Raw genomic sequence first — 12,469 nt, 5'->3', positions numbered from 1 at the left:
GATCCTTTGAGTCCTTGAACTCAACAGAAGGAAGAAGGCTCAAATCATTGTGACTATCTGATATTACATTTATCTGCCTTCATTAAAAACATTTTTATTTACTTATTTTATTTGGGTATAGCTGATTTATTATATTAAATTCAGATGTACAACATGGCAATTCAAAATTTTTATAGATTATACTCCACTTAATTATAAAATCTTGGCTATGTTTTCCATGTTGTACAATATATCCTTGCAGCATATTTTATAGTAGTTTGTATCTTTTAATCCCCTACCTTGCTCCTCCCCACTCCCATCTCCCCAGTGGTAACCACTAGTTTGTTTTCTGTATCTGTCAGTCTCTTTGTTATATTCACTAGTTTTAATTTTTAGATTCCACATATAAGTGATAACATACAATATTATCTTTGACTTATTTCACTAAGCATAATACTCTCTAGGCCCATTCATGTTGTATCAAATAGCAAACTTTCATTCTTTTTAATGGCTGCCTTCATTTTTAGTTACATTTTAGCTTAGATCCTCTACTGTAACTAAGGAACTCTGCTTTCATTTACAATAGCACCAACTGCAACACTAGCAAGAACCATTTACATTAGGAACTGTAAAGAAACTAAAAACTGAGAAATTAAAATTCACTTATCATTTAAAATCTATTTCCCACAATTTTTAAATGCATACACATATTTTACACAGGGGCTTCCCTGGTGGCTAAGATGGTGAAGAATCTGCCTGCAATGCAGGAGACCTGAGTTTAATCTGTGGGTTGGGACGATCCCGTGGAGGAAGGCATGGCAACCCACTCCAGTATTCTTGCCTGGAGAATCCCCATGGACAGAGGAAACTGGTGGGCTACAGTTCATGGTGTTGCAAAGAGTTGGACACGACTGAAGCAACTAAGCACACACACACATTTTACACAGACATAATAGAAATCAATCTTAAGCCTAGATATGTCTGATGAAATGGAAGGGCTATGAATTAGGAAGTGATTTGTACCCTAAAGGAGGCGGCATTAGACAAATATCTAAAATTGGAAAGAATATGGAGGTGACAGCCAGTGTCTCTCAGGTACTAGTCTCTGAGGCAGGCTTTCCTTTCCAACAGGAAGGTTTATAAGGGAATCTAGAAGGCCCAGGAATCCCCACTCCCCACCCAGTCAACTTAAACTATCTAAATAGTAAAATGTGACACTGATGTGGTGAAAGAACAATCTTCTTACTTCAACTGCTAAATGGAACATAATATAGCTTTGATATTTTAAAGATTTCAAAAAATGTAAAGCTGCCCTAAATCCACAAGGGACTATTATTTACCACAAGAGGAGAAAACATGGCACTCTTGGACCACATGACCATCAAAGTGAGCACTGGTAACAATGAAGGACTCTCAAATGGTTTCTGAGGCAAATGATTCAGGAATTTAAAAAAATTACTAATGCTACTATCTGGGTATGTTACTCTGGAAGATGGGGAAACTGAGGCTTGGAAAACTGATTCATCCAAGTTTATACAACTAGTAAATGGAGCAGGAAGTTGAGTAAGTTTCTGATTCCAGAGTCCAAGCTAAACTATGGGATACATGCTGCTGCTAAGTCGCTTCAGTCATGTCCAACTCTTAGTGACCCCATGGTTTGCAGCCCACCAGGCTCCTCAGTCCATGGGATTTTCCAGGCAAGAGTACTGGAGTGGGTTGCCATTTCCTTCTCCGATGCATGAAAGTGAAAAGTGAAAGTGAAGTCGCTCAGTCATGTCCAACTCTTAGCGACCCCGTGGACAGCCCACCAGGCTCCTCCATCCATGGGATTTTCCAGGCAAGAGTACTGGATTGGGGTGCCACCGCCTTCTCCGATGGGATACATAATGTCTAATTAAGATCTGCCTAATATTTCATAATATGCATGTTCCAGAACTGGCCATTCTCCTGTGTTTTGCAATGAAAAAAAAAAAAACACACTGGAAAGAACATGTTAGTATGTATATTTTTATATGATTCTTTTAATTTCATGAACATAAAAATAAAGCCAAAGAATAACATTAATATAAGGACTCAGAAACAAAATGCCAAACTGTCCTGCCAAGACTATGCCCATTTATATTCACAGCAGTAGTGAGGAAAATCATTTTCCCTGATCCCAAAGAGTAATGATTGCTTAAAAAATTTCTTTTTGATGATTTGATAGACAAGAGGTTCCACTTAAGTTAAAATTGTATTTATTGTATTTAGTGATGTCAAACATTTTTTTAAAGATAAACTGGCAATATATAATCTTCATCTTTATTTGGGATCCTGCCTGTTTATCACTGATTTGTAAGAGCTCATTATTAAGCCTCTGCGACACACTGTACATGGTTTCCCCAAATTTAAAACTTGCTGTCCTTATTCTTCAATCTGTTCATGCAAAGCTACTCTTGGCTTATGATAAAAATCATTTTTGATTGTTTTCTCCAGTTTATCAAAGCATTCAGCATCTCTACTGAATGTAATTGTGCATTTCCTATCTCCTCCAATAGAATGCATATTCCTTAGAGGAAGAAATTATTGTACGTTTAAAAGGTCTGGCAGTACCTGGCATGATAGTGTTCAATAAATACTGAAAGCATAAATTAATAGTTAAGTCTATCCTCTAGAGTGCATCACAAGTAGACCAGTAAATGAAAAATTTGACTTTTATTTTCATCTTAAAAGGTACAGAAAGAAATGGTGATTTCACAGGTTTAAAGACTGAAAATGTGTAGAAATGGAAACAAATTTTTTTTGGCATTTGCAGAACCTTATATAGTCTGCAAACCACCAAGAGGCTGCAACTCTTTCTTCTTTGAATCTACACTGAAATTTTTATTTCCTTTCATGGCATCAAAACACTACACTTGTTCAATCACTATACTTACAGGGTAAGTTGAAGGCAGGAACTGAATTTTATCTGTTTTTACAGCAATGCTTTTCCTAGTGTTTGGCAAATATTCAACAAATATTTGTTTAATTGATCCAAATGTTGAAGCTAACTGTAACACTGCTATAATGATTATGACTACAAATTTACTGGAAAAAGGTCAGTCTTTAAAAATGAAAATACACCATTATTCAGATATAAACCCGAAGTAAGTACATAATTGAAACACAAAACATACAGTGCAATTATAACAGCTAATATTAAGTAAATAATTCTTATGTAAGCTCTACCAACATCTTGAAGCTCAAAAAAAAATTGGAAAGGAAGAAAAATCTCACCTGATCCTCTTCTGCTCTGTCAGGTCACCCTCACTAACCAACATTGCTGATAATAACCGAAGAGTTGAATTGGCAGATTTAGACTGGTTGTTTTTCATACCCAACAGCCATCTTACCAGAAGTTTAATTGCCTGTACCTATAAAATATTAACATGCTAAAAAAAGAAAGCAACTTAAAATTCCACTTAAAGGGAAGATTTATGTTAATTAACGAGATTACTTAACTGCCAGCAGACATGTTTTATTAAACAAGTCTGTAGGATAATAATAATGAGAACTAATACTTATTCTGTTTATGCCAGGTGCTTCCCCCAGATTTGTATTTATTATTTTATTTAATCTACCAAACAACTCTGTGAGGGAGGTATTCTTATTTCTAATAAGTAAGGCAACCTAAGACACATTACTATGATAGATAGCATACCCAGGCTCTGGCTTCTGAATTCAGACTTTTCACACCTGGACACTTGCTTTTCAAATCACTTAAAAATACTGATATTTTTTTTTTTTTTAATAACTAAACTACACAGATTGTAGTGGTTAAAAATAACTAGACAGACTTTAATATTTCTTATAGTACTGAAGAACTATTTTGATCAAAAAACCCAGGAGATTTTGTAATTATCTGTAGTCATAATTGCTTGGAGCCTTATACTCAAGACTGTTATGAAATGTATGCAAGAACTAGCAAAAGAATGTAGATATCATTTACTACATTTATTTATTGACAACCTGGAAAAAGGAACTGATGGAATAAATGATGCCTATGAAGCTATTCAAGGTGAGATAGATTATCAAATAAGATAATAAAGAAGTTTTGTTTTAAATCCCAAGACTACCACTTTAAAAATTAGCTTTACTGACGGATAATTTACATCTATCAAAAGTTACCAATATGATGACAGTCATTTGTTTTTGCCAAATTAATGTTCATATGCCTGTAGATAAAAAGTGGTAATGAGGCTAGACCTGAGGTGCTTCTGACATCAATATTCTACAATCTCTATGTAAAACAGCCTCACTGAAATCATTTCAGCAAGGCAGGAAGATCCACAAAACATGCTGACATATATCTATATGTAACTTCCTTCAAGGACAACTGCAATTTGAGAAACACACAATTTTTGGTTTAAAAATAAAGCACCTTATGCTTTTTAAGTGTTAGTTTTATTTTAGCATAACAGTCATCGAGTTCTACTCAATTTTACCTTTGCTAGTACTTCAGGGGAAACCTCTTCATCTGGAGACCATAATTTTCCATTCTTCTCACCTGTTGACTATAGAAAATTGAATAAATTTAACTTTTAGAAAAAATTTTTAAATTTTTCTCATTAAGGTTTCATGCTGAACAACACTGTGCTCTAGGAACCCCACAAGAAAGCCATCAAATAGGGACTGGAAAAGAAAAACAAAGTTGGAGGGCTAAAACTTCCTGACTTTGAAACTTAACTTACAAATCTATAGTAATCAAGATAGCATGGGTGGTTCTGACATAAGTATGGACACACAGACCAATAGAACGAAGCAGAAAACCTTCACGTATACGCTCAACTGATTTTAAACAAGAGTGCTAACACCAATTATTGGGAAAACAACAGTCTCCTCAACTCCTCAATGGTGCTGGCAAAACTAGATATAGCCACAAGCAAAGGAATGAAGCTGGACTGTTATATCATATATGAAAATTAACTTTAAACCTGGATCAAAGATCTTAAGAGTTACAACTAAAAAATTCTCACAAGAAGGTACAGGGGGAAATCTTTTTATTCTTGGATTCAGTATATAAATATTCAGAATATATAAAGAATTTTTACAATTCAACAACAAACAATTCAATTCAAAGTGGGCAAAAAACTCAATATTCAAAGAAGATATATAAACAGCCAATAAGCACATGAAAAAAAAAATCACTAGCCATTAGGGACACAAACCAAAACCACAAGATACTACAACAAGTAAAGAATAAAAAAAAAAAAAACCAAGTAAAGAATAAGTGTTGGCCAAGATGTGTAGAAAATGGAAGCTTTGTGTATGGCTGCTGGGAATGTAGGTATAGACACTGTGGAAAAATGTTCAGCAGCCCCTCAAAAAGTTTAGCATAGAATGATCATATGATCCAGCAATTCCACTCCTAGGCATATATCCCCCAAACCAGGGACAATGTTCATATCAGCATTATTCACAACAGTTAAAAGGTAGAAAACACCCAAGTATATATCAATAGATGAATAAACAAAATATAGGTTAAACATACAATGGAGTATTATTGTGGCACAAAATGAAGTCTTGAAACCATTATACTGAGAGAAATAAGCCAGACACAAAAGGATAAATATTGTATGATAAGAAGGTAATAAGCAAATTTATAAAGCACGCAAGTAGAATAGATGTTACCAGAGGTTGGTGGGGAGGAGGTAATGCGGAGTTACTGGTTAACGGATGTAGAGTTTCTCTCCGAAATGATAAAGTTCTGAAAACAGGTAGTGACAATAGTTATACAACAATGTGGACGTATATTTTGGATGGTGGCTTGGAGCACTGTGGAGATGTACTTGGCTTTCCTGGGTTACCCCTTGTTGTATATGGGTGTATACATATGTTATCAAACTTGTTTGTTTTTAATAAAACAAAAAACCAGTAAGAACATGGGTGTGTATAATGTAAGTGAACTGTACACGTAAATGGGGTAAAATGGCAAAGTTTATATTGTGTATATTTTACTACATACAAAAAACAACCATCTTAAAACAGAATTTATGAACAATCAAGCCACCACTTGTGGCCAGCCTTGTCTACCAGTAGTACAAAGAACAATACGAAACTGAGTAGGAGATGAGACTGGCCATGCTTGCAGCCTTCACTGCTGTATTCAACTGGAGGGAGGAGAAAGAGGAAGGCGTGAACTGGCAGGTATTTTTTTTTTGAGTTTGAATACTGAGGGTTCTATTTTTTACTTCATGATTCATCTATCTCATGTTCTCAATTTTTTCTTAAAGAAAAATTCTAGTAATAGCTACATAGCAAGATGTTATTTTAAATAACAAAAAAAGTAAAAGAGAATCATACACAGAGAAAAGCAGACGTGTTGTTTCTGTGACAAATAAAGATGTTAACAGTCTTAATCTTATGATTCTAAATTTAATGAGAAACTTACCCTGTCATTCATTAGTAGATCTTTAACAATAAAATTTGCTACTACAGATTTCATTGGGGAAGCAAACTGATCTGGTGCTAACATAGAAATGTGGCCCAATGAAACTAACGGAGTTATAAGTTGTTCTGGTACGTCAGCATTCAGACTCCTACTGAGTGGCTATAAAAATAAAACAGTCAAAATTACTAGTTTGTTTTATAGACATTGTACAGAATAGTGTATGTTCCCGAGTCCTCCTGAATTTATTGTGCCCCCAAAAAATCTGTTCCAAAGAGATGATTTACAGTAACTTCAGTTATATTAGACACTTGATTCTTATTTCACCTATTGAAATTTAATAAGATTGAAACAATGTAAAAAAAAAGGAAAAGTAAAACCCACATAAAATAAAAACAAGAAAATTCTTCCACGGTCAAATCAGCCTTATTTTTAAGTCAGTTATGTTGGTGGGTTTCTTGTCCTGTGGGAATATTTAAAATGACCATGGATCATAATATTTAAGTCCACTGGGTTCTGTTCATATTGTATTCAGTTTATGACAATAGGAATACCTTTCTAGTAGTAGAATCAGGCAAAGGATCATACATAAGGAAAGGCAAACAAAACTAATTTTCAAGTAGGGTTGTCGGGTCCATAATAGCTTCTCAAGCTAAATGGACCACTGAGCCAAAAAAGCTAAAATTAAGTAAAATAATGTAACACAAAATACATAAAACACCCTTCAATGTGTAGTATTTGAACATATAGTCTGATCTAAAGGCTGGGAATATCTAAAGTGCTGAATAAAATAGAGTCCCTGCTCCCATGGAATTTATATTTTAGACTGGGACTAAAGAACTTAAAAAAAAAAAAGTGACTCTTTAGCTTCATCAAATCAGAGAGAATAAAAATAAAAATCAACAAAAACACATCATATGTAATTATATATACCTCAAAAATCTGTGCAAGCTGGACTTCTTTATTTGTGAATATGGCATGTATACAGTGAACAGCCTGTTTTGCTTGGTGTGGAGTTCCTCTCTTTGCTTTCTGATGTAAAATGGGAATTAAGGTCCTGGGGGAAAAAAAACATCATAGTTTATTTTTAAAAAGCCCATAAACCACAAGTAGTTCTTTTGGTTGTCTCCTACTTCATCAGTAACTATCTGGAGGTACGCTCGAAGAAAGCTTCTCTTCTAAACTTCCTGATCTATAAAAAGATTTAAAGCCCCTTTCCCCATCAAGTACAATATAAGAAATACAATGCCTCTAGAATAAAAGAGCTACTCCAGAAAACAATTTTCTTTTTAATGTTACTTCATAAGTATGCAGAAGTAAACAAGCCACCTTTAATTTATAATCTAAAATTGCCCCATGCCATATTTTCACATTTGTCTTCTAACAAAATACTCCTAAATTTTCCACTTTCCTCTCACAATCCTCTTCAGTTGTTTTGAAGCAGCCATGGGGAAAAAAGTAGCAAAAGGTCAAATTTTATTAAAAAACAGGTAAGAACATACCAGTGAGAGAAAGTATGCAAATAAAGTATGGCATGTTTCTATCAAAATATAAAAAATTGGCATATACATCAAATGGATAAGACAAAACATTCATATAAAATATACATCAAAATGTTAAGTGACTCTCTTCATTTATAGTTTCTAAAGTTTCAGCTTTTTATAATGAACTTAAGCATTTTTTTTACATCAAAAGAAAATTTGTAAGCCAAAACAAAAATTTAGGAAAAGATACTTGCTATACATCTGGTGTAATACTACTACTTTATAGATTATAAGGTCAATGATATCAAATCAAGTGCAATAGTGAAAAAGGGTCATACTATAATAGCAGTCCTCAACCTTTCCGGCACAGGGGACCAGTTTGTGGAAGACAGTTTTCACCATGGATAGGGAGGGGAAGATGGTTTCAGGATGATTCTCAAAAGAAGCACGCACATGTGCAGTTCATAGAAGGGTTCGCGCTTCTGTGAGAATCTAAAGCTGCTGCTGATCTGACAGGAGGTAGAGCTCAGGTGGTAACACAAGCAGCTCTAAATACAGATGAAGCTTTGCTTGCTCCCCTGCTGCTCACCTCCTGCTGTGTACTGATCTATGGAATCAGTACTGATCTGTGGCCTGGAGGTTGGGGACCCTTGTCTTATAATAATGGAAGGCTAGATATAAACGGCAATACTCTAAACCTTTATGCACATCAATCAAAAAACTGGAACATATGCTAGTCAGTGTGAAGTCTACCTTGAAATTTATGAATGTGCCATATTTCTCTCCATACAGTTTAGAATAATGAAAAGGATTTTCATGCACAAATATCAATACATTCCTTGACTGAGCACTGTTGAAGTCTTTCTTTCAAATTCATTTACCAAGGTAACGGTTCTTACAAATAAGACCAGTTAGTAACAAAAGAAAGTAAGAGTTTTGATCAAACTGTCATTAAATACATTATTAATTCTTCTTAGCCTAATGAAAGGATGATGCATAGGTCAACTTTAACCTTGCTCCTTGTTTTTCTAGTGTGCTATAATCCAGTTACACCACCAGGGTTGTTATTGAGGTCTGCAGTGTTGTGCTTCTCTGCTTTTTCAATAATTCCGTCCTTCCTTCCTGACTAGTCTTAAGAAAAGCTATGACAAACCTAGATAGTATATTAAAAAGCAGAGAAATCACTGCCGACAAAGGTCTGTATAGTCAAAGCTATGGTTTTTCCAGTAGTCATGTATGGATATGAGAGTTGGACCATAAAGAAGGTTGAGTGCTGAAGAACTGATGCTTCTGAATTGTGGTGCTGCAGAAGACTCATAAAAAGTCCCTTAGACAGAAGATTAAATCAGTCAATCCTGAAGGAAATCAACTCTGAATATTCACTGGAAGAAATGATGCTGAAGCTGAAGCTCCAATATTCTGACCACCTGATACGCAGAGCCAATTCACTGGAAAAGACACTGATGCTGGGAAAGACTGAGGGTAGGAGAAGGGGGTAACAGAGGATGAGATGGTTGGATGGCATCACTGACTCAGTGGGCATGAGTTTGAACAAACTCTGGGAGATAATGAAGGAAAGGGAAGCCTGGTATGCTGCAGTTCACGGCGTCACAAAGAGTCAGATACCACTTATCGACTGAGCAACAAGTCTTAAGAACAAGAGGTTTTAGTCGTCATGTCCAAAGTTACCTCTTCTACTGTTCCTTCTGGGATAGAATTCCTTTAAGTACATCCTTCACCTTTAAAAAAGTATAGATTTTCCCATTTTGTAAAATTCACAGTAACTTTAGCCCACTGTGTCATTTTTTCTATAATGTACAAAGATAAAAATTATCATTTCTAGAGTATAAACTCCTTGACAGCAGAGACTGATAGTGGTAATCTTTTACATTAGCCACTACAGTGCTGACAATGAAAAGGATATACAATAAATGTTGAATTATTTCTCAAATTAAACTATTAGCTCAAAAATCCAATAAAAACTTAAGGAGTCATGAATTCTCTTATTCTATTAATATATCATGAGGAAAATGGGTTTGATTTGAATTTACCTCAAACCATTTACATAAATACCTTGAACATCTGAATACAATAGCTATCAGCAACGTGCTCTTCCTCCAAGACATCTCCCGTGTCTTATGTCTAAATCACACTCTCAGTACAAATTCTGATCCTAAGGCAACCTCTTAAAGCTGCCAAAGTAAAAATACCAAAATGTACTTCATTCGTATGAGGAGAGGGGAAGTAATCTAGAGAGAGAAAAGAACCATGACCAACAACTAAGCAAATAATGAACACTTCATTAAGCACCTTTGATTATATAATTCTTGAGTGAGATATGAAGGCAGTACCTACTGAATTTGGAGTTGGAGAAAAATAAATAAATTAGAAAGATGTATTAATCCTAAATTCTGTGGTAACTTTTGATAATTAATATTAATATTTAAAATAAAAGTTTTAGGTTGTTCCTCCGCCCATATTCAAATGGTAGAGGAGATAAGTCAGACAGAGAAAAGATGAAAACAGAGGATACAGAAAAGCAGCTTCTAAATAAAAGTCATCCTTCCTCCTCCGTATCTTCCTAAGAGAAACAATGACCCTAAGATTCCCACACTTGGAAAACTCTTGTGTTGATCATAAGAAAAAGCATACTCACGACCGTATCTGGGGTAGGTCTGTTTCTATTTTGTGGCCTGTGTTTCTAAAAATCTGTATGGCGGCTTCTGCTACCTTGTCATCTTCCATTCTGAGGCACTGCAACAGGGACTCATATGTCTCTGCAGAGTGGAACGAGGTAGGATGTGTGAAAGACAGAACCTAAAGGAACAGATATAATGTTTTAAGTTCACACAATGGTTATAATCCATTAAAAGAACTGTTTTCTACTAGAAATAAAATTTTAAATCATGAGCTGCATATGCTAGCAACACAATCAAGATTGTATCTTGTAGCCTCCCTGGAGGCGAGTTGTGGCTAACAGTTCTTGACCGACAGCCCTGGTCCTGTTTTCTTCCCTACCTCTTAGTCTATTCTGATACGGGGAATGTGGGAAATGTGGCTCCTTTTTCATGGGAGTGATAGATGGGAACAAAATGCTAACACTAGGCTTTATTTCACTGGCAAAAGATACTCTATAAGAAAATATTTTAAGTGAAATCCATCACAAAAAATTTACTCATAAGTAGTCATTATTGGAAAATTTTAATCATGAGAGTCCCTTGGACTGCAAGGAGATCCAACCAGTCCATTCTGAAGGAGATCAGCCCTGGGATTTCTTTGGAAGGAATGATGCTAAAGCTGAAACTCCAGTACTCTGGCCACTTCATGCGAAGAGTTGACTCATTGGAAAAGACTCTGATGCTGGGAGGGATTGGGGGCAAGAGGAGAAGGGGACGACAGAGGATGAGATGGCTGGATGGCATCACTGACTCGATGGACGTGAGTCTGAGTGAACTCCGGGAGTTGGTGATGGACAAAGAGGCCTGGCGTGCTGCGAATCATGGGGTCGCAAAGGGTCAGACACGACTGAGTGACTGAACTGAACGAACTGAAGTCATTATTGGAAAATTTTAATCATGATTACAAACATACAAATAATTGTTCCCTTTATTTATTAAGACATAAGTTCTAGGCTATCTTTAAGGAATTTCTATCTTTAAGTTAGAAATAATGTGTCTACAAAGTTTACCTTCCATGAAGCAGAAACAATTTAGTCAGCCTGATACATGGAATAAGGCCTAAAAGAAAAATAAGGAGGTAGGGGAATGGAGTATGTAGCCCTCATTAACTTATTATATAAGAATTTTTTAAATGGGTTATAAAGTGGAGAGAGAACTTTGGTAGGGTTCAGAGTGATAATATTTACTTATGAGGTTTTAAAAATTCAGAGAAAAATGAGGATTTAAATTTGAAAAGCTGAATCAAACCTATTAAAAATGTTTGCCTTAAAGATGATTTTCCCCTGTAAAAAAAAATTTTATTTCCACAATCTGGAAACAATCTTGTCTTCCATCACTCCTCAAAGCAATAATTCTAACTACTCAGGCTACATTCACAATCCCTAAAACATGTCCTAAATTATTCTCTTTGATGATGCTGTGCTCCCCCTCTAGATTAAATTATGTCTCTTACTAATTGTTCAGTTCTCTGACCTCTTTGGCATCTGTTTACCATTTGTTAAAAAAAAAAAAAATCCCAATCAGATAAATGATGTCTTACAGTAATTCCTGTGAGCAATCCTACTAACCAATATGCAGGTTATTTGAAAGGTAAGACTAAATCATTTAGCACATACTGTTATAAGCATAGCAGGCATGCACATGATGAATGAATGAAACAGCAAAACTCCAAAAATATTATAATGTAAAATAATTACATTAGTATAATTCAGAAAACATGTTATTTTTATAAAATGCTGTATTACAAATTTTAATCTTTTGAATACTTCCAATGAAATAAAGCCTGACCCTTGCATATCTTTAAGGTGATTCATATTATAACTGCAGAATACATATGGCATCTAGAAAAATGGTACTGACAAGCCTAGTAAAGAACAGACTTGTGGACACAGCTGGGGAAGTTGAGGGTGGGAGAAATTGAG

At 35.2% G+C, this 12,469-nt stretch overlaps 1 protein-coding gene across 5 annotated transcripts in view; it reads right to left on the bottom strand.

Annotated features, from left to right (window-relative positions):
- Window positions 1-12,469, bottom strand: part of PDS5A (PDS5 cohesin associated factor A) — a 133,755-nt gene that overhangs the window by 28,906 nt on the left and 92,380 nt on the right. For all 5 annotated transcript variants that reach the window (XM_086406072.1, XM_086406076.1, XM_086406075.1 and 2 more), the window contains 5 exons: window positions 10,526-10,686; window positions 7,319-7,442; window positions 6,389-6,547; window positions 4,443-4,511; window positions 3,235-3,371 (listed from right to left, as the gene is read on the bottom strand). In XM_086406072.1, the coding sequence (XP_086262198.1) occupies window positions 3,235-3,371; window positions 4,443-4,511; window positions 6,389-6,547; window positions 7,319-7,442; window positions 10,526-10,686 (650 nt within the window). The remainder of the gene's footprint in view (window positions 1-3,234; window positions 3,372-4,442; window positions 4,512-6,388; window positions 6,548-7,318; window positions 7,443-10,525; window positions 10,687-12,469) is intronic.

Source organism: Bos grunniens, chromosome 6 (assembly GCF_055505025.1).
Source record: "Bos grunniens cultivar Pamir isolate PY7600 chromosome 6, Bosgru_T2T1.0, whole genome shotgun sequence".
Lineage (NCBI taxonomy): Eukaryota > Metazoa > Chordata > Mammalia > Artiodactyla > Bovidae > Bos > Bos grunniens.
This window is presented reverse-complemented; position numbering and strand designations above follow the sequence as displayed.